A 27591-nucleotide genomic window follows, 5' to 3' on the forward strand; every position below is an offset into this window, starting at 1 on the left:
AATACGACAGATCGGCTCTTGAATCAGTTGTCTGGGCTGGGTCGACCGGCTGGTCCGAAGGACACGGAGGGCGAGGCGGGGGTCGGCTGCGACGTAGAGGGACGTGGCGTAAGGAACCCGACGTGCACCTAGTCGAACCCCAGCAGGCCTTTGCGCTGCTTACCCCGCACCCGCAGACCCACTGGCCAGCCTGCCCGCCCAGCAACAGCAGTCGGTATTGATTGAGCACTTACTGGGTGCCGAGCACCGTATTATGCACTTGGGAGAGCAATTATGAGGCTCACGGTGCTGAGCACTGCACCCGGCAAGCAATTCAGGACGCTGCTTTGCACACAGCAGGTGTTTAAGGCAGCGGTCTGCACAGTGCAGCATCCTGCACTTAAGTCACCCAGTAAAGCGCTCCGCACGTGTCCAACCCCTACAGCGTCGGGCACCCGGGAGGGATTTCGATATTGGCAGAGAACTGGAAGTACTGTGGTCTATTGGAAAGAGCAAAGGCCTGGGAGTCAGAGGCCCTGGGTTCTAATCCCGGTTCCGCCTCTTGTCTGCTGTGTAAAATTGGGCGTCGCTTCCTTTCTCTGTGCCTCAGTTTCCTCACTTGTAAAGTGGGACAGGGACTGTGTCCAACCTGATTACCTCGTATCTACCCAAGTGCTTAGTACAGTGCCCGGCACATAGTAAGTTCTTAGCGAATACCACCATTATGACAGATCCTCAAAGTGCTCAACGGATACCACTGGCTGACCTCACCCCACACCACGTGTACGGAGGATTGCCCTTAGCCCAGCCCGAAAGTTCTGCTCTCTTCCTCTCGGTCCCCATCTGCCCCCCCCCACCCCGGTTCTAAAAGGCACGGGACCGAAAAGCCCTTTATTTACCCTAATTACTCGCTCACCGGTTTTTCTTCTGAAGTTTTCCCTTTTGTTCTCACTGTACGTTTCATAATAATAATGTCGGTATCTGTTAAGCGCTTACTATGTGCAGAGCACCGTTGTAAGCGCTCGGGGAGATACAGGGTAATCAGGTTGTTCCATGAGAGGCTCGGGGCCAGTCCCCATTTTACAGATGAGGGAACTGAGGCACAGAGAAGTTAAGTGACTTGCCCACGGTTTAGGATTCCTGCCTCTCTCCCTCCATCTGGGTAAAATAAGGTCCTTGAGGACAGGGCCCAGCCTGCTTTTATAGTAGTCTCCCTCACCACCCAATTCATCTTTCAGGCTTAATCCTTATTACCGTTGAGGGGAGAAGGCAGGATTACCCTGCAAGGTTTAACCTGCAGCTCCCCCGTCCTCACCAGGCGTGACTGTCATTCATTCAATTGTATTTATTGAGTATTTACTGAGTGCTGAACACTGTACTAAGCGCTTGTGAGAGGACAGTGAAAGAATATAATACAATCCGTGCCCACAACAAGCCTACAGTTTAGAAGGGGGAGACAGGCATTAATATAAATTATCCCTGGATTGGCCATTCGTTCAGTCACATTTGAGCGCTTACTGTGTGCAGAACACTGTACTAAGCGCTTGTGAGAGGACGATGGAAGAATATAACACAATCCGTGCCCACAACAAGCCTAGAGTCTAGAAGGGGGAGATAGGTGTTAACGTAAATTATTCCTGGATTGGCCATTCGTTCATTCAGTCATATTTATTGAGCGCTTACTGTGTGCAGGGCACTGTACTGAGTGCTCGAAGGAGACAACGGAAAAACAGAACAGACACATTCCCTGCCCGTGAGGAGCTTACGGTCTAGAGGGAGAGGGGGAGGGCCCCGGGTGCGAGGCAGGGAAGGCTGATGTGGTGATCCTGTGTTTGCAGGAAAACGTCAGCACTGGTAGAGTGCTTTGCACGCAGTAAGTGTTCGATAAATACAATTGAATGAATGAATAATTCAGATCTTTCTACAGGCGGTGACACCGGTCTTCTCACCTCAGCTTTGCTGCTGCCCCGGGGAGCTTCTCGGGGAATCCCTCAGGGACAGGCTGACCGGCATGAATGTGGGCGCTGGCGGAGTAGAGCCCCGATCTCAGCCGCCACAGGGACAGGCAAGGTCAAAGGGGAGGTGGTGGCCGAGCGGAGCGGAGGCCGCCGGTGTGGTCCTTTCCCTGGGCTGAGCCAGCAAGGCCTCGACAAGTCTCCTTTCGGCATGCCCTGGGGGCTGTTGAGGCGACCGGGAGTCTACACTGTAAATCCTTACAGATCCTGAAAAATAAACAGCAGGCATCACTCGCAAGGGCTGAGCCTGTCAGTCAGGAAATCTCCCAGGAAATCGGTAGCTGATCGTTCCAGGGGAAGGAAAAAAAAAATGAAAAAACCCTCCCTGTCTGTTCTCGTTCATTTGGAACAGAACGATCACAGCAGGAGCTTCAGACCCACTTAGGGTCTTGTGGATTCCGATCTCCTTTTATTGATGTGTGGCTCCGGCCCTCGAAAGCTCACCCCCACCGGCCCCGTTCCCACTCTTCCCCCCGACGGGAGTTCCCGATTCCTCCATTTCCCAACACTCATTTATTGAGCGCTTACTGTGTGCAGAGCACTGTACTAAACGCTTGGGAGAGTCTAATGTAACAGAGTTGGTAGACTCATTCCCTGTCCACAGTGAGCTTACGGGCCTGCCCGACATCCGGTGGAGGTACCGGGCCAGCCGGGGACTGCCGATCCCAGAAGGCAGGCCAGAATCCCAGGGCCAGTGGGAGGCGGCCGGCTGAAACCTTCACTAATGGCCCACGTGGGGACTTGAGGCACGGCGAGCCCATTATTGAGCAGGGATTGTCTCTATCTGTTGCCAAATTGCACATTCCAAGTGCTTAGTCCAATGCTCTGCATACAGTAAGCGCTCAATAAATACAACTGAATGAATGAATCTGCACCAATTCTGGAACGGTGGGGATGGCCACCTTCCTGGGTGTCTCAGAATCCGGGGTTGCCTGCCGCCAAGAAACGGAGGAACAAATGGTAGATTGTATCCCGGTTGCGGTGGGACCGAGATTCAGGCAAGTCCGAATCTAGCAGAGATGGCAAGGGGCCGAGAGGTTGGTGGACAGTGGGGTCGTGGTGGAGGCTATTTCTTCTTCGGCCTTCCGAGCTAGTTCATGTCACGGTGTGTCCTGTTCCTTGCCCAGGGTGACGTGGTGAGGGGAAAATGGGAAATACCACTGTTTCTTGGTATCCTGTCCACCTCTATGCCCTGCCCCCAATCCCCCCGTCTCCCCCAACCCCCTCTTCTCCATCTCTCTTCCTCCAGCCCTATCCCACTCATGCATGTTTTTTCTCTCTCTCTCTCTCTCTCTCTCTCTCTCTCTCACGATCAGCAACATGGAAAACCTCCAATCCACCATCTGGGATAAATAAGCCTAACAAGTTGCTGTTGTAGGCAGAGAAACAACTGAAAAGGGGGAGAAGAGGCCTGGCTGTTACAAAGAGACTAAATATTTTCCTGCCTCTGAGCTTCAGTTTCTTCATCCAGCAAATGGGGGTGGAATACCTGCTCTCCCTCCCCCTTAGGTGCCGAGGCCCTCCTGGGGCAGGGACCGGATCTGGTCCGACTGCTCTGAATCGACCCCAGGACTTGGCACCTCACATCTCCCGGGGGAAGGGGCACTTACCTCCACCGGAAGCCGAGCAGCGGCCGACGAAGCCCGCGGGAGAAGTGGTTGGCCGGCACCTCTAGCTTGGCTTTCGGGTTCAGGTCGGTGGACGTTCCAGCAGCCGACGTCCCCCGGCCCTCACCCCCCGGGGCCTCCCTCTCAGTCCACAGCCTCTGGGAAACCAGGCCCACCCAGAGGGCTCGGCTCAGGAGAAGGGGCCAAGGTGGGCAGTGGGCACCCTGAATGACACCCTCAAACCGACTTTAACTTGGGGTTTGGACCACCAGACCTGATAGTGTGCGTGGACCATCGGGGGGATTTCTTTGCTTCTAGTGAGCTGACAGACGGAAAAGAACACCGGGATGAAAAGTCCAAAATGAGTCACTGGTGGTGGGAGAGGCTAAGAGGTGATGGATGTTCCATCCCTAACCATGAAGGTGAGTGTCCAAGAGGGCAATCGGAACGGGGTTCTCCCAATTGTACGCGTCCCTACTGTGTGAAGAGTGCCTGTACTAAGGACTTAGGAAAATAACAATAGAAGTAAAGGACGCGTTTCTAGCAGCGCCTTGGAATACCCTGATTTTAGTGTCACAGACACATCTCATTTTCTCCTTTCGGCCATGGTGCTTGCTCAAGGGAGGGGAAAGCAGAGGGGAGAGGAGAGCAGAGCAGAGCCTGTCTCCCTGGCCACGGGAATAACTTGAACATCACTGCCCCAGAGGGCAGAGAGCCACATCCCTGGCCAACGGGGTGCCCGGCGCCCCGAGTTGGAATCCATTTCCGACTGACAAGTCTGAGAGAGACAGAGAGTGTGAGTGTGTGTGTGTGCAGAATGCCTCATGATCGTGTACGCAGCGTGTCCCCATAGCGCAGTTGCTTCTCTGTCGGTCCCTCATGGGGTCAGCGGCCCCAGAGCTGCCCGCTCTGCCCCTTCCCAAACACTCACCACCGGTCCTGAGGCCAATCCCCTTCGGAGGTTTCCGGGGAGGTGAAGCCAAGATGAGATTCCTCCAAGGTCTGGCCGCGACCCCTCACCAGGGACACACGGGTCGGCCAGCCCCGGGACAGGTCCGCCAGCCCCTACCCTCTCACAGACCCTTGCAGACCACTGCTGCTCGCCGCCTGCCCCTCAGGCCTCGCAGGGCACCGGTCCCCAGGGCGGGCTCTTCAGTGGACGCAGCCCCTCGGGCCGGGCCCCCAGACCAGACCCCCAACCCTGGCAGTGCGTGGCGAGGAGAATTTACAAAATGGATCTTTATTAAATCAAAGAAATCTCTGTTTGGTGGGTCGAATAGGAAATAGAATATACAAAACTTTACATCCGTTCTCAGCCAAAGAAATAAAATCCAGTCGCGGACAAACCAGCGCTCAGTTTTTTTGGCAAGGGCGACCCAGGGGTCATCTGGCTCCCCGGCGTGGCCCCGACCCGCCCAGAACCCGGGGCTCAAGTCACCGGTCCGGCAGAAGACCGGTTGGCAATCTAAACAATAATCTGCTAAGGAACCCAACTAGACCCCGAAGGGACTGGATGCTAGGCAATCTCACCATTTTGAACTCTCGGGGAAGAAGCGTGTGACCCCGGGGCTCATGGGTATCACTGATCAACTCTGCCCCTTGGGCTCTCAGTTTCTATACAAATATAAACTCTTCTAGGTTTTAAAAATCCGCACGCTCCGGTAGCTTGAGCTGCGGGAAAACTCCAGTGGGACTGTGGGATTCTCACATTCGCGTCGGGTTTGCGTGCCGCCGGCTGTCCGGGCAGTTCCACTTCCCCACTCCCCGAAACCGGCCAATCAACCACCACGGGCCGAGACCCGTCCGTCCAGGGCCCGCCTGGCTCCTCACACGTCCTCGGTCAGCCACGCCGGGCTCCGGGGATGCTTTGGATGTTAAAAAGAGGGTGTTTTCCTGAAGTAAAACACCTATAAAAGATCTATCTGCGCCTGGGTGAAACGTCGGTAGGTCACCCGTGTCGCGGCTCTGGAAGAGGCCCCCGGAACTGGCGGGCGAGGGCTGGTGTGGAGGCCCCAGGCCCGGTCTGAGGCCTGTGGGGGCCGGGGGAAGAGTCCCGAAGGGGCCCTGGGCTCTCACATAAAGTCGTTCAGTTCTGCCTCCAAGGCCGCTGCCATCTCGTCCGCCTCCGAGCTGCTCCCCTCCTCGTCCTCATTGCTGGACTCTTTGCTGGACTCGCTGGCCACGTCCGCCTCGGGCCGCTTCCGCTTGTGCCCCCTGGATGTGGGAATAAGGCAGGAGACGAGATCAGTGATTGCACCGCACGGGCACGTGCACGTAGGCACACCTTCTCACACCATCTTTCTCCTCACAAAAACTGGCCCTGCAAATAAAATGGAAAAATCACTTTTTTGGGGCCACAAGCCCTTTGAAAACGGAGAAAACAACAATGATAATAATAATGATGATGATGATGATGATGGAATTCGTAAAGGGTTTACTATGTGCCAGGCACTGTTCTAAGCACTGGGGTAGATACAAGATAATCAGGTTGGACACAGTCCCTGTCCCACATGGGGCTCACACTCTTAATCCCCATTTTACAGATGAGGTAACTGAGATACAGAGAACTGAAGTGACTCGCCCAGCGTCACACAGAAGTGGGGGAGCCGGGATTAGAACCCAGGTCTTTCTGACCCCCAAGCCCAAGCTCTATCCATTACGCCAAGCCGCTTCCCTGGCCATTTTGGTGGTGATGACCAAACCTCCGCTGGGAGCTGAGGGTTTTTCAAATTCAACCGGGGCCAGACTACGACAGGGGCGCAGAAGCAGGGAGAGTCAAACCAGCTATTTGCAAGAACGGGTGTCCGCTCTCAAGTGAACTGTTCGGGGCCAAATCGAGACACATTCCTCTCCTCCAAGACATTCAACTTTCTCTCAACTCGCCCTTTATAAAACGCCAACTGGTCCGCGCCCCCCCCCCCCCCCCCCCCCCGTGTCCGTTCTTGGGCAGGGCGGAAATGAGAGCCCGGAGGTTCCGCTTCTCCCGGCCCGGCACCCACGGAAATGCCTACCGTCAAATCCAACAGAAAGCACGTTAGGGCAGGGTCGGGCAGAGACGTCAGTAAACAAAGGGAGCACTTTTATGAGCCATATTTTTTTAAGGCATTGAAGCGCTTACTAGGTGCCAGGCGCTGTACTGAGCAGTGGGGTAGTTGCAAGACGGTCAGGTTGGACGCAGTCCCTGTCCCGCATGGGGCTCACGGTCTTAATCCCCATTTTACGGGTGAGGTAACTGAGGCACAGAGAAGTTAAGTGACTTGCCTAAGATCACACAGCCAACAAGTGGGTAAAGACCGGATTAGAACCCAGGTCCTTCTGACTTCCAGGCCTGTGCTCTATCCATTAGGCCATGCTGCTTCTCAGAACGTCCGATGCATGAGATTTCCACACAGACCATTACCTATTCTCAGGGAAAAGCTGACTCCATAAGAGCCTACTGGTTTACCTAGTCATGGAAGATCAACGTTTTTCCTCTTCCTCCCATTCCCTCAAATCCTGCCTACAGCTCACTGCCGGCATCCACCCGGACAGCAATTGAGATGGAATGGATTTTCCAGAAACAAAGCAAAACAAAAAAAAAACCCACGGCTCGAGGAATCAACGAGAAAAGGCTCAGGGATGTTCAAGATCTCCTGGGTGCGTTTCCCCGAGGTTCTATCTCCCCCGTAACGAGCTGCCACCAGCTGGCAGAGTCGGTGCCCCCTTGAGTGGAACGGAACTCTGGCCACGTGCCCGGCCTTGCCCATCAAATCTGAATCCCGCCTCTTTTCCCCCAAGCACTCTCATCTCGCCAAGGACCGAGAGGAGGGGTGGCCAGGGACGGTCATCCCCCGATGGTCGAGCGCCGAGCGAGGTTGGGGCGGCCGACCGACCTGCTTTTCTAATCGGAGTGAGGGGCTGCACCGAACCATCCGCACTCTCTCTCACCTGTTCTATACCTATGTGGGAAGCAGCGTGGCTCAGTGGAAAGAGCATGGGCTTGGGACTCAGAGGTCATGGGTTCTAATTCCGGCTCCGCCGCTTGTCAGCTGTGTGACTTTGCTCAAGTGACTTCATTCTCCGTGCCTCAGTTACCTATCTGTAAAAAGGGGATTAAGACTGTGAACCCCACGTGGGACAACCAGATCACCTTGTATACCCCCAGTGCTTAGAACAGTGTTTTGCACATAGTAAGTGCTTAATAAATGCCATTATTATTATACCTGTGACGGACGTGAATACGAATATCATCTGGGCGGTCTGAGGAGTGCGGGGGAGGAAGGCGAAGGGGGTCAGAATAGGGTTCTGTCTCCCCCACTCCCAAGGGGAAGAGTTCTCCTCCCCGCTTGCCACCACGACAAAGCACGGGGGTTTTTGCTGCCACTTGAAGTGGCAAGTGGGACTCCCCAGAAGAGCCTAGCATTTTCTCAAAGGAAAATTTTTCACCCAATTACCAATAGCTAAAGAGCTCGAAACCTCGAGAAATGTCAAAAGACGGAGTTAAAATATGCGTGTGGGGGCGTTCTGGAGTGTTGTGACTCAATTTAAGGGGGAACGCTCAATGTCCCCCAGGCCTCTGGCTCGGCTAAGGACAGCCTCGCACCCATTCCTCCCTGCCCAGACGGGCCCCTGGAGAAGCAAGGAGGAGGCTGAGGAGCAGGCGGGCAAGGACGAGCGACTGACCCACTCTCAACCGAGAAGCAGCGCGGAGTTGTGGGTAGAGCACGGACTTGGGAGTCGGAAGGAACTGGGTTCTAATCCCGGCTCCGCCGCTCATCTGCTGCGAGACCATGGGCGAGTCACTTCACTCTTCTGTGCCTCAGATACTTCTCTGTAAAATGGGGATGAAGACTGGGAGTCCCTCGTGGGACACGGACTGTGTCCAACCTGATAAACTTGGATCTCCCCAGGGCATAGTACAGCGCCCGGCACAGAGTAAGCTCTTGACGGGTCGGCCCATTGCCCCGCCAGGCCGGTTAGAGAAACGAACCTGGTGAACGGGACTGGAGACCAACGGAGAAATTGTCATTCCGCACTTGGGAACTTTCCTCTGCCGACTCCAGCAACTACATTAGGAACAAGACAGAGTATCCCGTCCTCCCTCTGGCTCCAGGTACCCAGTGTGTGTCACGGACCTGTGCGCTTGGCATCCCGAGAAGCATCTCTGCCACCTGGCAGGATGGCTATTATCCATGAATCCCTCTTCCCATCAATCGGGGGGAAACTGTTCCAAAGAGTCTTGTTTCCCAAGCGTGTGCTTTCAAAATTCTAAACACTAAGAAAGAGATATCTTAATTACACGTGCCAGGGAGGAAATTCTCAGACCTCAGCCCCACCCCTAACGTAACATATGGGAGGTCATACCGCATTTAAAATGAGCCCCTAGTTAAAGTTGAAATATATTTACCTAGTGATCATTATCTATGGAGCAGGAAGTAAAAAAATGGGATTACTGTTGTCCAAAAAATTGGTTGTGAAACATTTTCTCTCTCTTTCTCTACATTCCCACACAGGTAAGTATTCGCCTTTTCCTTGCCTTTTTTTGGAGTCCATCTTTATTTTCCATGAACCAGAAGATGTAATCATGGACAGTAAATGATCACAACATATTACTGCACTGAATAATGCATCCTGCTGCCTTTCATTTCGAATCTAAAGTGGAATTTTAGAGCCTGAAAAATGGAATTTAAAATGCCTCCCATTTTGAAGTTATGAGTAGCCAATTACTATTAGATTAATTAGTATCATTTCTCATTTTCTTAGCAAACACTTCTCAAAAGAGAATGGCTTCATAACCCTTCTCTGAATAACTTGTGTGAACTCGTAAAGCTTTTCACGTTAACCCACAGTGAAAAGAAACGCTGCGCCGATTCCTCTGCTACATCTACAAACTGGGTCAGTTCAACTCCTCTCCGTACAATCAAACCAGGCAAAAAGATTATTTCTCATTAAAAATTAATCTTGTTATATGAAGATTCGAACGCTGAGCTATTTCCTTTCGATTTTTGATAAATTAAACACTCGGGTACATTCCGTTGGGCTCCGGAAAGAAGAAATAGAGTCCGTATGTAGGACTGGGTAGAGGCTCTGGGGCGTTATAAGGAGCGTGAGGAGTTAGAAAAGGATCTGATACGGAGGCATTCACTGAAAACAACATAATTCAAGTTTACCCTCAGCTACGCACTCACCCACCTTGTCCCTTTCATGCTCCTCCAAGCCTCACCCCCCCAGAAAACGTGTGGAGCACTGTGCTAAGTGTTTGGGAGAGTCCAAGTCGGTACCGAACTTACTCAAAAAGACTCAGCCTTCCCCTACTGTCTGCTGGTGTGGGGGAGGACTACGATTTTCCCCTGAACGTTAGCCAAAGATGCCAGGCTCGTGGTGGGCAGGGAATGTGTCTGTTTATTGTTCTATTGTACTCTCCCAAGCGCTTAGTACACTGCTCTGCACACAGTAAGCACTCAATAAATGCCACTGACTGAATGGCCCTGCTGGTGTGGGAAGCAGCTCGAAACCTGCTCCCTTCAGCAGTGATAAACCGCAGCCCTTATTGTTTGTGTTTTGTCTTTGCTGCTAATTTACTCTTTCCGCTTTATTGATCAGTAATATACCGCAGCTTTTATTGTTTGTGTATTGTTATTGCTCCTTATTATTTTCCGCCTAACTTATCAGTCATATTCTACGGCTCTTCCTCCGTTTGGTCTTTGCTGTTGAGATGAAGCACAGATGATACATTCTTTCTGTCCTCGTGGGCCCGTCCCCAGGGCCCCCTCTAGCTCCCCTGCCCTTCAGACCCTAAGCCCACCTCCCACGTTGGTGGGCCTTGTGACCGAAGGAATAGCCCGTCCCCCTACCGCCGCCCGGGCCTTAGCTGGTGCAGTGCTCTGCCCAAAGGGCTCATCAAATGCCATGAATAGTGACAATAATAAGAATCAAATTCTTGGCGTGGGAATGGAGAGATGCGTGGTACAGCTTACGGACCAGATGGGGATCTGGGTTCTGTTAGCGGCCCCTCCAGCTCCCCTCGCCGTGCGACCGTCAGTGAGGGGGCGCCTGCAAGTGAAGGGGAGAGGGGGCGTAGGCCAGCGGGCCCCACCCCCCGTCCCGGCCCGCGGGTGGCCATGGGCTGTTGTGGCCGGGCGCCCGCCTCGGGAAGCGGACTGTGCTCCGCTGATATTCGGCGAGCGCGGGCTGCGGCAGAAGCCGCCCATCACCTCACCCTGCCCTGCGATGCCACCCAATTCTTTTTTTCTTGTTTTTTGTTAAGCCATTACTATGTGCCAGGTACTCTACTAAGGACTGGGGTAGACACATAATAATCTCATTGGACACAGCTCATATTTCACCTGGGGCCTGCAGTCTTAATCCCCAATTGACTCTGTTTATTGCCATTGTTCTCGTCTGTCCGTCTCCCCCGATTAGACTGTAAGCCCGTCAAACGGCAGGGACTGTCTCTATCTGTTGCCGACTTGTTCATCCCAAGCGCTTAGTACAGTGCTCTGCACATAGTAAGCGCTCAATAAATACTATTGAATGAATGAAAGATAAGAAGACTGAGGCCCAGAGCAGTTAAGGCCAAGGTCACAGAGCAGAGATCAGAACCCAGGTCCTCTGGCTCCCAGGCCCAGGCTCTTTCCACTAGACCGCGCTGCTTCCGGGGCACGGTTTGAGTCCATTTCACCTCGGCGGGATCTGGTTTCCCCATCTCTGAAAACGACCTGAGCTTCAGCAGCCCTCATGTAAAACAGGAAAGAACAAAAGAACACCTTTTCTTTGCCTGCCTCCATCATTGCACAATTAATCCAAAAAGCCCAAAGATACCATTTGGCGGACAGGAGATAATAATCTCTTTCATGTGAGCCTCTCATAAGGGTAATTGAAGGTAACTAATTTACAGCCCTTCACCACACACACCAACTGTTCTCCCAGAAAGGAAGGGAACCACGCTTTCTTACAAACCAACCATCTCTCTTACAAACAATCGCGGCAGGAACAAAGGAGCCAGGATATTCTCCAGAGAAAAGGGTGGAGCCTACGGATACTGGCAGCTGGGGAATCTTGGGATACGGGGAATTCTCCTAGCAGAAGTGGCACTTCTTCACCTACATTTCAAGAACTGTTTTTGTCACTGTGGCCTAGAAGCCTGATTCCAGCTAGAATTCCGTGGCTCCAACTCTGCAACTCGGTTACCGGATGTGTTAAATAATGGTGTGACGACGCTCGTTGTTCTGAGACTTTTGGAGGAAGCCGCGCCTACAAAAGGATAGGAGTGTCTGCTCTGGGACCTCGGATGAGTCATTTCCCTTCTCTGTGCCTCACTTACTTCATCTGCAAAATGGGGATTAAGACTGTGAGCCCTCTGTAGGACAGGGATCGTGTCCGACCTGATGAACCGAGACGAAATGGAGAGGAGACGACTCATTTTGGCTCTCCGTGTGGCAGCGGAGAGTGGAGTGACACTTTGGGGTCCTGCAGAGCTGGGGAGGACTCAGCCTGCACCCCCGTCCCGTCCCCAGCCCCAGCACAAAACGACCGGCTTTGACGCGGCCCGATTCGGTAGACGGAGGCGGCGGTCAAATGCACTTCAGAGGGCGTCTCTTCCTCGTGGTGTCTGACGATGAATAACACTGCTGGGAAATTAATACGGATGCTGGAGTTTATAAACGGCGGTCACTTAAGTAGTTTCCGGTAACCATGGAAATGGGAAGTAAAGCGAAGCATGCGCGGTGGTAGTATTGGCGGGAACGGAGAGTTTGTCGATGGCGTGGGCCATCGATGCGGGCGACTGCGGTGCCGGCCACGGTCGGAACTCATGGAGAGGGCGACCGTATCCCGATGTTACGTTTACACCAGAGACGGTAAACATTCCCCTCTGCCCGCCCACACACACTCTTCTCTTTTCTGATTTTGCAAATTCAAGGGCTCATTACTCCAACAAGCTTGGAGAAACAGCATGGTCTAAGGGAAAGAGTCCGGGCCTGGGAGTCAGGGGACCTGGGTTCTAACCCCATCTCTGCCACCTGCTTGCTGCGTGACCCTGGGCAGGTGGCTTCACTTCCCTTTGCCTCAGTTCTCCTGTTTCTCCCTCATACTTATACTCTGAGCCCCATGTGGGACAGGGACTGTGCCCAACCTGATTGATTTCTATCTATCCCTGTGCTTATAACAGTGATTTATACATAGTAGGCGCTTAACCATAAACTCATAAAACTAACAAGGTTCTGAAAATCACCTTTAAAATAAGCAGCACAACCACCTCGTGTCCACATCTGCAGTTTATTTGAATGTCCCCCTCTAGATTGTAAGCTCCTTGTGGGCGGGGACCTTGTCTACCAATTCTATTGTACTGTACTCTCCCAAGTGCTTAGTTCAGCGCTCTGCACACAAGAAATGCTCAAATACGACCGACCGTTTGCAATGAATTCACGTGAATGAAGCCCCCCGGTCCTGGCACCGCCGACAAGCTTGGCAGCCAACCTGCCTGCTGGGACCAAAGCTGTCTGTGTCCAACCTCCCGCCCCTTCGCACGATGCCGTCCGCCGGCCTACCCCTGGATGAACGCCCGTGGAGATCCGGAGGCAGGTGGCCGGTGTTCCCGACAACCACGTCCCAGGAGCAAACCTGTTCTTCCGTGGCGGTGACCTGTCCATGCCAGTCCCCCCGGGTGCCCCTGATTCTCAGGGGTCCACTTCGCATAGGAAAACCAGTCAACGCGCCGCCTGACAACTCCACCGGGCGGGAAAATGATGAGGTTGGCCCCATCGCAACTCGAAGACCTGGCTCGCTACCGTGGCCACGGATATTCAACCTGGCCTTTATCTACAGTGCCGTTTCTTTAGCGAAAGTGCTCACGGATTTGAGAAAAACGAGACACATTGTTCTTTAAAAGAACACGAACTGCCCTTGCATCCAGTCGGTGAAATGAGATTTGGAGAAAGAGCGTGGTTCTGAGTAAACAAATGAGCTCTTCAGCAAGTCTTAAGACCAGCCACGGTCACTGACTACGTTGGACTCGCCTCGAAGATTTTAAAAGCAAAGCACACCCCAACTTCTTCCAAAGCAGGAGGTTCGGGGAGCCTCCAGCTTGGCAGATGGAACCTGGAAGCGGTGGCTCCGGCTCCCTGTGGGAGCCCGGGACAGGCCCCTTTCCCGTTTTCCCACTTGCCTGCTCCAAATTAATACCACGAGTAATCCTGGGGGCTGGGGCCAATGGGTACACAGAACACATTCTCCTTCCCTGCTGTAAATCAGAGGCCTCCACAGATGACAGGAAACCCAAGCGATTAGCGTGTACAGAAATGGCCCCGAGGAAAACCCCGCTTGTACCTTAAAGCAAACCGAACAACAAATCCGTGCTGTTCGAACGTCACCCCTGAGGGCCGAGAGCACATAAATCTCAATGTTCTGGTTTTCTGTCGGCGTCTTTCCGGTGAGCACATCGTCTCTCTTTAGGCTGCGGTTCTTTCCCTCGCCAAACCCGGGCCGGCCGGACCCGTGGCGTACTCCCCGCAGGTACGACGGCCTAGGCGTCTCCGACCGGGTGCCGCCCCCCGGGCTGGCTTCATCTTGGGCACCGGCGCACCGAAACGTGGGCCGCGGTCATGCCGGGCCCGCAGCCATCCGGCTCCCAAGACCTGCACCCCCCCAGGCTTCCCCCAAGCCCGTCAGGCAGGGAAGCAGAGGCGAGCACCGACAGAGCAGAGCGAGGGAAGACGATGCGGTTCTGGTCCATTCGCCACCGGGAACTGCCTTGTGCCTCTCAGAGCTCCTGCGGTGGGGCCTTCCGATAAAATGATAATGGCAAAGATGGTATTTGTTAAGCACTTACTATACGCCAGACACAACCCCCCCCCCCCCCGGCCCACCCCAGCACGGATTCTAAGCTTTACTGTGTCGAGGCTAGAGCGTGGTGGTGGCCGGTCTTCCGACGACATGCACCACACTCCGAGCCTTCCTCAGTGTGATGTCCGTCACGGACGCAGCCCCCACGCCCCAGGAGAGCCGGCCGGCAGCGTGCCCGAGTCTCTGTCCTGTATTTAGAGATCGACCTTCTTGCAAGGCTTCTCTTAAGGTGTCGGGGCTTGGCAGCCCTTGAAGGTGCTTAGTACGATGCTTTGCAGACATTAAGCACTTATAAACACCGTAAAAGAGAACGAGAGAGACATACAGATGGACAAACACACCCTACTGCGGTTAGGGGCATGCTGACTCTCACCCACTGAGAGAAGCACAAATATCACAGACCCTGCCTGTTTGGAGAAACTCTAGCACATAATATGACGTGACCCCGGGGGTGATTCTCTCTCACTTGTTCCTTTGCTCAAAAAATCTTGCGGACATTTGGAGCAGTTTTGGCAGCCTATTGGAAAAGGGCGAAGGACCAGGAGGCAGGAAACCTGGGTTCTAATCCCGATTCCACCGCTTCCCTGCTGTGTGACCCTGGCCAAGTCATCGAGACCTCTCTGAGCCTCTGCTTCCTCATCTCTAAAATGGAGATTAAATTCCTGATCCCTCTCCCACATAGATTATGGGCCCCCTGGGGGACAGGGACCGTGTCCAACCTAATTGGCTTGTATTTACCCCAGTGCTTAGAACAAGTGCTCGACACATAGTACCCGTTTAATACCGTAATAAGAGAAAGTGAAGAACCAACACAGTATGCACTTTACAAATCCCACCATGATTATTACGCAGAGTCTTGCCTATTTGTCTATCACAATAGCAGGTAGGGGAGAAACGTCAGAGAGAGGAAGAGACCCAGCAGGCTCTGGGAAAGAGAAAAACATCTCAATGAAATGGAGGAGCTCATCGTGAACAGCATTATCACGCCAACACTCTTCTGTGAAATATGGAGTGTGAACGGAGAGCACACAACCGCTTCCACTGGTCTTTCCCGATGTGTTAATGATTGGATTATGCGCTAATTGGGCAAGGTTTCTGGCTGGAGAATCCAGTTGACTCATTTCCTAGAGGCCTGTGCATAACTTCAATGCCAAAAACGTTGAGCCCACACCGAGGTGTGTCAGAGGGTTCGTTGATGGAAAAACCAACCCACTCCCAGCTCTCCAATCACAACGAGGGCCTCTTTCCAGCCCTGGAAAACCAGAGTATTTGTTGAGTACGTATTGTATGCAGAGCACTGGTATTGAGCGCTTGGAAGAGGACAACAGAGAAGACACGGTCCCTGCCCTCAAGAGGTGCATGGTCTAGTGGGAAGAAATACTTGTCCCGTCCTCTTTCCCCTTCCTCTTTGGAGTCGGGAGCGGGGGGGGGGGGGATCCCTTCCAAATCTCAGCAGCTCCCACAGCTTTTAAACAGCCCGGCCGCCTTGAGGCAGCCCTAGCCGAGGCTTTTCTAAGGGATCCAGGAAAGAGGATCTGCTCCTCACACCCCCCGGCCACAGAGAAGGGGCAGGATTAGAAAGACGTGGAGGGGCGGAGGCTGAGCCGGGAGGCTTGAGGGTGAGAGGGAGGGCACACAGACCTGTGAACTCCTTGTGGGCAGGGATCGTGTCTACCGACTCTGTTGCAGTGCATTTTATCAAGCGCTTAATTCGGTGCCCAGAACACAGTAAGTGCTCAATTAAATACCACTAACAGACTGATTGATCTCTGGGTCTCAGAAGGGATCTCTGGGCCTGAAAACGGCACCCTCGCCCCGTTTTGTGTCCCTGTGCCCTTGGATCTGTGCCCCTAAATCACTTGGATGCTCACTGTGCCTCCGGACCCACATATCCATATCCCGATACACTGCCTATACTTTCCTTATCTGAAAATCAATTTAATCTTCACCTGCCCCTCTAGACTGCAAATTGCTCGAGGGCAGGGCATGGGTCTACCAACACTATCGTGGTATATTCTAAGCGCTTAGTATCGTTCTCCACCCACGAATGCTCACTAAATACCTTTGACTGACTGGAGAGTAAAGTGTACACGTTTCTAAGACATCCCCCCCCACAATACTTCATTATAACTACTGACTCCAAGGGGGCTGAGGAAGATGTTTATACGGCTACGTTCAACTTGCCACATTTCATTACTATTCCCTCAAGAAGTAAAATATCAGGATTGAACATGCATTAAAACACTTGAAAATGTCCAGTATGGCTTGTCATGAAAATTTTTTCCATTCTGAAGCATCAAATTCTACAGGGTTGTCAAATCTGGGATTGATTTGATTTTGGAACAATATGGTACCCTCTGTGGGCAATCGCTGAAGTGAGCAAGAAAGACAGTCCCGCTCGGATGCTGAGATACGAAGTCCCACAGGAAACAGGACATTCTCCGACAGCTTGTCTCCCCAGTAATAATAATAATAATTGTATTTGTTAGGCGCATACTGTGTGCCAGGCACTGTTCTAAGCACTGGGGTGGATACCAGCAAAAAGGGTTGGACACAGTCCCTGTCCCACTTGGGACTCACGGTCTCAATCCCCATTTTACAGATGAGGGAACTGAGGCACCGAGAAGTGATTTGCCCAAGGTCCCACAGCACTAACTGTCCCAGTTCCCACTAGTACCATGACTCCCGTGACCAGCTCTATGTTCCTCGGTGGTTCTCACGAGCATAATTTCAGTGTCGGATGAGATCTGAACCAACCTGGCTCTTGTCCCTTATAAGGACAATGACTCTGGGATCCTCGTGATGCAGAATTTCTAGCTAGAATAAAATATCTTTTCATTTGCCATCATCCCCTCTTTCACCACCCCTTCTTTTCTTCTAGGCAAAGAAACACCTTTTTATCCAGCAGCCCGAAGTCTGAGGGTACACGGAAGATGACAAAAAATATGAAGGGCAGAAAATTAACTAGTACAGAAGGAACACAACAAAACACACAAAAAAAGTCCAACCCTGACAAAAATTCATTAAATGCTTTTATTTTTAGAACTGTGCTACAGTCCCTTCCCTGGCAGAAGAATGGTGTCCTAAGCAGCTTTGTCTTCCTTCCCCACCCTCTGCAGAGGCTATCGGGAAAACTTGGGGCGACCCAGAACAGGTCAACACCCAGTTTTCCAGGTCAATAACAGCCTGAGGAAGAGAGAGCCCCATCATTTTCCAATGAGTCCAGGAGACTCTGCTGGGGCTTCACAGACAGGAAAACTTGTGCCGTGGGTGTGAAACAAGATCAGGGTGGGTGGAATGGGAAACCCCAATATTCCTGGCCCTGGGTTCTCTTCAATGGCTCCCACCACGCCTCCCCATGGGATCCACGTCAATGCCTAGAAGACAAGGAGCAGCGTGGACTAGTGGATAGAGCCCGGGTCTGGGAGTCAGAAGGACCTGGGGTCTAATCCTGTCTCCGCCACCTGTCTGCCGTGTGACCTTGGGCAGATCACTTCACTTCTCTGGGCCGCATCTATAAAATAGGGATTAAGACTGTGAGCCCCATGAGGGACATGGACCGTGTTCAACCTGATTAGCTTCCATCTGCCCAAGCGCTTAAAATAGCGCCAGGCACATGGAAAGCACTTAACAAACACCATTAAAAAAAAGCCTAAGAAAACCACCACCTTGGGTTTGTAGAAAGCCAAATGGACTGGGTAGGGAATTTTCTTTTCTCTGTTCCTCATCTGTTCCTCCATCAACCCATCAGCATCTTTCGAAAGGGAAGAGGCTCAGTCAGGGGAATGTACAGGCTGAAGTATAAAGGCCACGGTGCAAATGGCCACAAGCTGAAGAGCAATCCCGTGCTAGTCCCTTACAGCCTCCAAGGGAAGAAGCAGCTCTCTGATGGATTTCCAGCAGCCTTCAGGCAGGCTGAACAGGTGAAAAGGAATTTGGAACCGTCCGAGACAAAGACAAGCCCCGTGCTTTACCCGTGGTCGTAAACGGGAAGCCACATTCCTGATTCCTAGTCAGGCATTATTGAGGAATATCAAAGGGGAGTCTCTCTATTAAAAATACTCTATTAACCTGCGGCTGAGGGTGAAAAAAACTAGGGAAAATATTTCGAATCACCACACGTAACACAGGAAATTGAATACTAAGTGTTTTTAGAGTTTCTCTAAATGAAAAATACAGTGCCTTTTAGACTAAAGCCCACCAAACTACCAGGTTATAGATCATTCTATTTACCTCTTTAAATACCGCACCTGTACTCTCCAAGGGTTGGAAGGAATGGAAGGTGAATTAGAGGAGAAAACACAAATTATCTTGGGCCTAAAAGGCAGCTGGGAAAGGGAGGGTTGGCAGGGAGAGGGGATAGCTTGAAAGGATGTGGGGAGAGGGAGAGGAACAAGTGAGGACAGGGAATGGAGGAAGCAGGAAGTTGAGGAGGAGGGGGAAAAGGGGGAGAAAAGAGGTCGGGGGGGAAGGGGAGAAAAGAGGTAGGAAGGAGGAGAAGGGAGGTGAGGGGAAGGAAGAAAGAGGGCAAGGGAGGAGGAGAGAGGCCAGGACAGGAAAGCAATACTCATTTTAATCGTAAACCAAAATTTACATGAAAACATCACACAAAAGAAAAGCAAAAATAGACCCTATCAATTTGGGAAAAAATAAAAATCAGACTCTTTAAAACTCTTACAGAGCAAGACGATCCTGGCCAATGAAACCACTTTGATTTCGTTTAGCTTAAGCTTCGGGAAGTCCACCCAAAATGTCCTACAAACTCCCAAACTAGTTGGGAACTGGTCAAGGACCTTTGCTGAGCTCAAAATGAAAGGACAAATGAAGGGCGAGCTTTGGGTACTCAGGGATTTTTACCACCGATGCCACCGGAGACTTTGTTTTTCAGCCTGAGCCTCTTCCCTTTCTCAAGATGCTGTTAGGTGGATGGGTGGAGGGATGGATGAGAGACGGAGGAAAGAAAATTGTCCGGTAGTCACCTACCCGGTCCAGTCATTGTGGGCGGGGAATGTGTCTGTTTATCGTTGTACTGTCCTCTCCTCCTTCCCCCTCTGTCCTTCCTGCATGGGCACAGTTATGGGGCCCAGAGGGTGGAAGAGTTCATGAGCCTCTCATTATTGTTTTCATCAAATGCAGGTAATTGTTTCCTTGAGCTTGGAATATTTAGAAGGACACCAGGTGAACCGGATTTAATGCTTTGAGTCATTCATTATAGGTATCTCAGGGAAGTCTCTGTAGGGTCAGAGTGATCATTTCAAGGTAAAATTCTTAATGCTGGAGTTATATGTGGGTGGACGGGGGGGGGGAGAGAGAGAGAGCACCAGCCAGTTTGGTTTCCTGAAAATTTCCCCTGAATGCTAGCATTGTTATCAAACCTAAGGGAATAGGCAACTGGCCACTTATCTGATATTAACCTTCTCGCCGTGCTTCCATCGTGCCGCCTCGCCCACGTCCTGCCTCTGGCCTGGAACGCCCTTCCCTCCTCAAATCCGACACAATGACTCTCCCCCCCGTTACTGAAGGCACATCTCCTCCAGGAGGGCTTCCCTGAGTAGGTCTCCGCCTTTCCTCCTCTCCCACTTCCTCCGACGTCACCCTGACTTGTTCCCTTTGTTCCTCGCCCTCTTCATATCCGACAGACGATTACTCTCCCGCCTTCAAAGCCTTCTTGAGGGCACATCTCCTCCAAGGGGCCTCCCTCACTAAGACCTCAATTCCTCTTCTTCCACTCCCTCTGTGTTGCCCCTGCATTTCGATTTGCTCCTTTTTTTCACCCATTCCTCGCTCCCCAGCACTTTGTACTCTTTAAACGCTTAGTTCAGTGCTCTGCACACAGTAAGCGCTCAATAAATACGACTGACTGACTTGACTCTCTGCCACTTGCGGGACATTCGCCCTACAAGTCTCGGTATCCTGCTCTGATCATTTATTGCTCCTGCTGAGAGGAGACTCCTGGCCAGATAGTAGGAAATAATGAGCTGCTGTGGAGGGAGGAAGGTGTTTGGATTATGACTGTGAGCCCCGTGTGGGACGAGGACAGTGTCCACCTCCATTAGCTTGCATCTAGCCCAGCGCTTAGGACAGCGCCTGGCACACAGGAAGCGCTTCACAAATACCGTAAAGAAAAAAAAGAGACTCAGGGGTCCCGGCGTCTCTGTGGGGCAGATTCTAGACCTTGTCATTAGCCACGTAGGTCGGGCTTCTCTGGGAAGTTGGAGAGCGTTCCGTTTGGCTCGCAGGAAGCCGCCGAATGGCAGCCCAGGTTACGACTCCCTTTGCAGAATTCCAACGGGCACAGAAATCTTCCACAACACGTTCATAAATAGGTCGTGGAAATTTTCCTCTGGCGGGGACTGCGTTAGATATCGGAACTGCTTCTGAACACAGAAGCACTCCTAAAATAAACTGTGTTTTCAAGAGAAACCGCACACTCCGAGAGGGTAATCAGACGGGGTTATACATCGCCAGCACCGGGCTCATACGTGAAACCGCGCCGGGCCGGGGGTGCTACGGGAAAAGGTAAGAAGAGATGGATTTAGCACATTAGGCCGAGTAGAAGACAATCCAGAAAGCCATTACTCGTAAACAAGTGCTATTGAGATTTTACTCAAACTTTGAAAAAAGCTGCAAACTGCAGCTGCCGGGCAGATCTTGGCAGCTGGAACACAGCTGCTTCAGTGGAATAAGAAAGAGCAGCGTCTCCCCTCCTTTCCCCCACCTCTTGTCTCTCTCTCACTCCCCTCAAACAAGGGGGAACGTCAACGTCAGGAGCCGGAATAGCTTAAAGGAATCCACCAGCCCAGCCCAAAAGATTCGGAAAACGTCTCTGTGGCTTCCCATAAACCAATTTAAGGACTGCAACTCCTAAAGAAACTTTCTGCAACAAGAGACCGTGGGGGATGTGGAAGGGAAGACATACGGGCTGATGGAGACGGATGAGGAAGGGGGAGGGCAGATCGTGATTGGAATTATACAAATAAAGACCGGAGAAGATGGCAGAGGGGATAGAAGAGTAATAATAATAATTATGGTATTTGTTAAGCGCTTACTGGGAGCAGAGGGGTCCCACTGGGAGTGTGGGGATGGAGAGAAGGCAGGCTTCAGTGAGGGATTGGGCCAGGAAGCCTGACTAGAGATTCACAGCACAGACCACCACCGCCCTCCCTCACCCCACGGTACCCATACCCATCGGGAGGTGACGGGAGATATTTTACTGGTTTAAGCCCCCGTGTTTTCACAGTCCTTGATCTGGCTGCACCCCGCTTCCTCTAAAGATTCTATCAACAAGCCGAAAGCGACAGAAGAGAGCACACATGCATAATTTATGAAAACCCACGTAAACGAGTTGGACGCTGCTGGTAAAGCATAGTCACTGAATACCCACCCGCCAGCTCCTGGCACGGAAGACAGGCCTCTTTCAAGGTCAGTCCTGGAGTTGGACATGGCACGTGTCGCTGCTCTCGGGAGGAGTACAGGTGCGCCACCCCAAAACCAGGAACCGGGTCGCTCTCACCCGATGCAAGGGCCTCACCCACGAACCCCGTGTTCTGCCATTTGAAGCAAGGAGGCAACGGTACTGAGATGCCCAAATTCCCCAAACTTTCATTCTCAGCTTTCTTATTCAGAAATTTTTTTCCCAAGACCCAAATGATTGGCACAGTCAGGGTGGCACCTCCAAAACCCACAGTGTTTCTTTCTCTCTACCCGGCTGGCCCCGGTTTGCCGAGGGGACGCGGTCTGTCCATCCACATCGCCCTCAGATCTTGCCTCTGCCGGGGAGGCTCTATCTCTGCCGTTGAGTCTGGCTGTCCGACCTCCGCTCCTGCGTCCGGGCACAGGTGAAGGTGGAGGCTTTCGGAATGGACCCCGGTGGCCCTGATTTCTCTGCCCAGAGAACCCCGTGCCCTGTGGGGCCCTGGGAAGCTGGGGGACGCTCCCATGCTCCCCCTTATTCCCCGGGTCAGGCTGGTCTCTGATGGAAAAGTACCGCCCGCTATGCCCCCCGCCCCAGCTCCTTAAGGGTTTTGAGAAGGGGAAAGCCGGCAGGTGCCACGCTGCGTTCAGAGTCGGGGGTTTCAGGTTGGACATCCCTCCAGAACAATTCCATGTGCACTCCGGGCGCCTGACAACACGGCAATCCATTAGACTGGAAGCTCCTCGAGGGCAGGAACCCTGTCTACCAGCTCTATTGCTCTGTACTCTCCCAGGCATTTAGTACAGAGCCCTGCACACAGAAGCACTCAGTAAATACCTCCGACCTAGAGATAAAGGTCGTTATGCTGTACACAGGGTCAGGAAGGAAGCAGAGCCCAGAGACATCCTCCGAGGGCTTATGCAGCACTGGGAGGGGGACAGAAAGAGGACTCAAAAACAACCCCCGCCCTCCCGATCGACGCGAAACGGCAACTTTCCCCTACTTTTCTTCCCGTTCCTAATACCGAAGATCATTATTAAATTGCACTCACTAAAAGCCAGGCCCTCCTGAAGTGTGCTAAGTGCTCCCAAATTCTCAGAACCCGTAGGTGAGAGGAGCTAAAATTACCCGGCGAAACTCTGAATAGATGCCAACACAATTCTGTGCTTCCTCCCACCACAACATTGGAGTGGGCAGTGGCGGGGGGGGAGGAGGGGAACGTGGGGGGCATCTGGCTTTCAAGCGGAGCTGACTGCAAGAACATAACGAGGGCTCAGAGCTGGCAGTGGCGTTTGGTTTCTGTCAGGGAGCTCGGAATCGGCCCTGTAGAACGGGAAGAGAGGTGGGGGTGGGACTGAGGGAGAGTCAAGCGTCTTAGGTCGGGGACTCTGACGAGACACACCCCCTTTAAGATGAGCGTGGTATTTCCGGTGGAGAGCAAAGCTGGGCTTGACTAGAGCAACCCCCAAGGTTTTCTATTTTGAGTCCCCTGATTTTAGAGTGGAACATTTGGAATGTCAAGTTGGGACCCCGGGATCTAACTGGGAGAGGAGTGAACCCCCGCTCCGCTGCCAGCTGCGCCTCTCCGACGCAGCTCAGGCACGGCGCGTCAACAGCAACGGGAAGCAGCGTGGTCTAGCGGATGGAGCTCGGGCCTGGGAGCCAGAGGACCTGAGCTCTAATCCCGGTTCCGCCACTTGCCTGTTGGGTGACCTTGGACAAGTCACTTAACTTCTCTGTGTCTCCATTTCCTCAACTGCAAAATGTGAATTCAGTACCCTTTCTCCCTCTTAAATTAGAATGTAAGTTCTTGGTGTGCAGGGACTGGGTCTGTTTATTGTTATATTGTACTCTCCCAAGTGTTAAGTACAATGCTTGGCACACAGCAGGAGATCAATAAATATGATTAAACTGTGAGCCCCATGTGGGACAGGCACTGTATCCAGCCTGATTATCTTGTATCTACCCCAGCATTTAGAACAGTGCTCAAAAACATAGTAAGCGTTAAACAAATACTATAAACCGCCTCCCCCTGCCAAACCCCCCAACAAAAAACAATGACCCAAAAAAAAAAAAGGATTCCTAAAAGAAACCCAGCTCGTGGCTGCATCATCAGTCATTTACTGAGCACTTAGTAGGTGCAGAGCACTGGACTGGGTGCACAGGATCGAACAGGAAAACGTAGAAGACACGATCCTTCTTTCGTGGAATTTATAATCTCATGGGAGACGGAGCGGGACCCAATTTAAACCCAACAATGGGAACATGATTAATCAATTAATCGGTCACGCTTAACTGAGTGCTCACTTTGTGTGGAACACTTTACTAAGCACTTGGGAGAGTACAGTACAACAGAGATGGTAGACATGTTCCCTGCCCACAAGGAGTTTACGCTCTAGAGGAAGACTCGGAGGGTAAATATACCCCCTTAACCCAGAAGCGAACCAAAAAAGAACGAATGGGACAGAAAAACCGACAGACTTAAAAGGACTGAGGCGGATGGGAGGACCAGACGGGGGCTGGTCTGGGAAGTCTGCCTGGAGGAGGGAGCTTTTCTAAGGCGGCTCTGAGTGGGATGAGGGATAGGGTTTCCAGGATTCGACGGGGAGGCGTCAGAGACGGGAGAGTCGAGAACGACACTCGGTTAGGAGGTTGGCTGGTGAGGAGGGAAGGGGGAGAATGAGGGTATATGTGGGCTGGGAAAAAGTGGGAAGGTGAGAAGTTGGAGACAGACAAGCGGAACCTTTGGACTCTGCCTTCCACTGGCTGGAGCAACCTACTTCTTTGTGCTCGGGTGTCCCCCGGACCCATTTCACCACCCTCGGTGGGAAGACTCTTCAAGCCCGATTTCCTGCCGCTGCAATCTCCCGGACAGAATCCCCTTCCGGGGCACCAAGCTTATCAGAAGAGCGCGGGCACAGGGGAAGATTTCCCGACAATCAGGCCAAAAGGAAAGAAATCCCAGGCCACTGGTTTTTCACTCGGGGTTTTAATCCGATGCTCCAAATGTGTCTGGATGATCAGGGGATCAAAAGGTTTGATGATCGCAACTCCCTAACTGTAAACCCAAAATAGGCTCAGCGCAGAAGACAACCATGTTACCCAACCGACACCAACACAGAAACTTTCAAGAATCTCTGAGATGACATATTCAGCTTACCTTGGGGGTCGTCTAGTCTCACAGACTCACGGACGGGACTTTATATAACGTGATTATGGCTGTTGTGCATATTATTTAACTCATTAGCTCTGCAACAAACTTAGCGACAATTTCAATGCACTGGGATATGCAACTTTCCAAGTAGATCAGGGAAAAGCTAAAAATCTGGATGGGAATAATAGCTTTGCAAGGCGGCTCCATCTATTTGGGTGGGCAGAGAGAGGGATGGCAATTCCTTTCTTCAGTGGTGATTACACTGTGCTTCCTACCTACCTATCAATCAAGCCATCCCTCCATCCATCAATCAAGCGTCAGCATCGAGTTCCTACTATGTGCCGAGCACCGTACCGTGCTTGGGAGAGTACAGGAGAGTTAGTAGCTGTGACCCCTGTCCTCAAGGGGTTTACCATTTAGCAGGGCAGACAGACACAAAATAAATTACAGGCGGGGGAAGTGACAGGAAGCAAAATAGGAATCGAAGTGCTTGCTCCCGGGTTTTGATTAATAGTGAGTGGTTTCGGGGGCCGGGGTAGCTACCGAGGGCCCGCCGGAACCGGCCCTCGGCCCAAACCATCCTTGATGAGAAGACTCTCGTGACAAGCCAGGGTCTCTAAGCCGGGGGCACCGCAATCAGGCCCAAACCCATAGAGGGAACCACCCTAATTTCTAGATTCCCACGTACAACGCTCGCCGAGTGTGCCCTTAGGTGGCAGACGCCCTCCCTCCCATCCGGACACGGTGCGTTCCCGGTGGCCGTGGGAAATGCTCCCTCTGGGAGGGAGAGAGAAACAAGGACAGGCCCGGACCAGTATTTGGGGGGTTCATTTGGCCAGGGCCCTGAGTGAGCGGACTGGACATGAGCAGTGAATGAGAAGGGCAGTAAACCTTCTCGAGAGAAGCACTTGAGAGGGAGGCTGAAGTCAGGAGGCCACCTGACAAAGGAAAGGCTGCGACTGGGGAGGGAGTCGGAGAGAAGCTCGAGGTGGGTGGGGTTGGGGGCAGGCCTGGAGAGGTTTGTGGGGGAGACAGGAAATGGCCGGTGAACATCGGAGAGGACAGCCCGGGGCGGGGCAGGGGGTGTGGAGAAGTTCCTAGGAGTCCCTGGAAACACTAAGCAGAGCCAGGGAACAGAGAGATAAAGGCGAGCAGAGAGGGAGGGGAGGAAGCGTGACCTTAAGCTTCCTGAACGTTCTGGGGCCGGGCCAACTAGCTTGGTGCCGGTATTCCCTTCTAGCCCAGTTAATTTCTTTTCTACTCAGAAAGGCCGGGGAAGCCCAACCCACAAAGGCTCTCGGGACGCACTGGGCTGTTCCACCCAAGGAACCGGCAGACAGACGAAAGCCCAAGATGCAGGCCAGCCCCAACACGTCCGAGAACCTCCTCCTCAACAAGATCCGGATGGCCCCTTTGGAGAACAGTCTGAGACACCAGAGCAGACCGGGTGTTCAGAGCCAATGTGCTGAAATTTTAACTTGGCATCCGGGAAAAACGGGGTTCCTCGCTCCGCAGGAGCCCCAAATGCTCTCTGCTGGAAGAGGTGGGGAACTAAGCACATTCCCCAGCTCCCGAGCCGCCCACGAAGGTGTCTGAGAGACGGAAACGCCATTCCTCGCCGAAGCATAGATCAAGTTCCAGCGTTGCCAGCTGTTTTCCCGTTTTGGGTCTTATTATGTTTTTAAAGGATGCATTCAACAGTCAGCTGAGTGTTCGGCCTGTTCTCAGGCAGAGAGGAGACGCACGATCAAAAAGAGGGCTTCTAAAAGTTCTCTCAGGGTGACATTAATCATCACTAACATTTACCGTAACCACTTTGAACGTCATAAATCTTAGCCGGACACCGCACAACCAGAAGAACAAACTGCACCCGCTCGGCCTTTGCTTCATTATTGATACGTTTCACCACTTTCAAGGGGGCAGAAGCATTAGCTCTGCACTCCATTCATTCATTCATTCATTCATTCATTCATTCATTCAGTCATTCAGTCATTCAGTCATTCAGTCACGGTTAAGGGATTCATTCCAAAACTATTGTCTCCCTGCACCTTCTAATGACTTTACACTCATCTCTAGCCCCTTAAGCTCCCCACCCCCTTTTATATGGTATTTGTTAAGCACTTACTATGTGGCAGGCGCAGCACTAAGTGCTAGATAGGGTAGATATAGGCTAATCGGGTTGGACACCGTCCATGTCCCACACGGGCTCACAGTCTTAATCCCCATTTTAGAGAGAGGGAACTGAGGCCCAGAGAAGTGAAGCGACTCGACCAAGGTCACACAGTAGACGAGTGGCAGAGCTGTGATTAGGATCCGGGTCCTTCTGATTCCCAGACCTGTACTCTATTCACCAGGCCACACTGCTTCTCATCAACCCCCTGATTTTCAGGCGGAATCGAATTCTGCCACAAGACCTATGGCTCAGCCAAAGCAAGCTCAAGACCCTGGCCTGTGGGGGGGGGGGGGCGGTCCATTCTAATTTCCCAACACCCTCTCTGGTCCAAGGCAAGTCGCGGGGCATGCAGGTACCCTCCCTCCGGCCGGATCGGACCGGTGCTTTCCCCAACGCCGGAGGTCCAAGTGGTCATGACCTTTAAAGGC

The 27591-nt window shown here is 52.4% G+C and overlaps 1 protein-coding gene across 2 annotated transcripts in view; it reads right to left on the minus strand.

Annotated features, from left to right (window-relative positions):
- Positions 1 to 4825: 4825 nt before the first annotated feature.
- The window catches only part of CTDP1 (CTD phosphatase subunit 1), a 71781-nt gene continuing 49015 nt past the window's right edge, over positions 4826 to 27591 (minus strand). For both annotated transcript variants that reach the window (XM_029052551.2, XM_039910587.1), the window contains one exon: positions 4826 to 5815. In XM_029052551.2, coding sequence (XP_028908384.1) covers positions 5674 to 5815 — 142 coding nt within the window. In that variant the 3' untranslated portion in view covers positions 4826 to 5673. The remainder of the gene's footprint in view (positions 5816 to 27591) is intronic.

This window comes from Ornithorhynchus anatinus, chromosome X2, assembly GCF_004115215.2.
Source record: "Ornithorhynchus anatinus isolate Pmale09 chromosome X2, mOrnAna1.pri.v4, whole genome shotgun sequence".
In the NCBI taxonomy this organism is placed as follows: Eukaryota; Metazoa; Chordata; class Mammalia; order Monotremata; family Ornithorhynchidae; genus Ornithorhynchus; species Ornithorhynchus anatinus.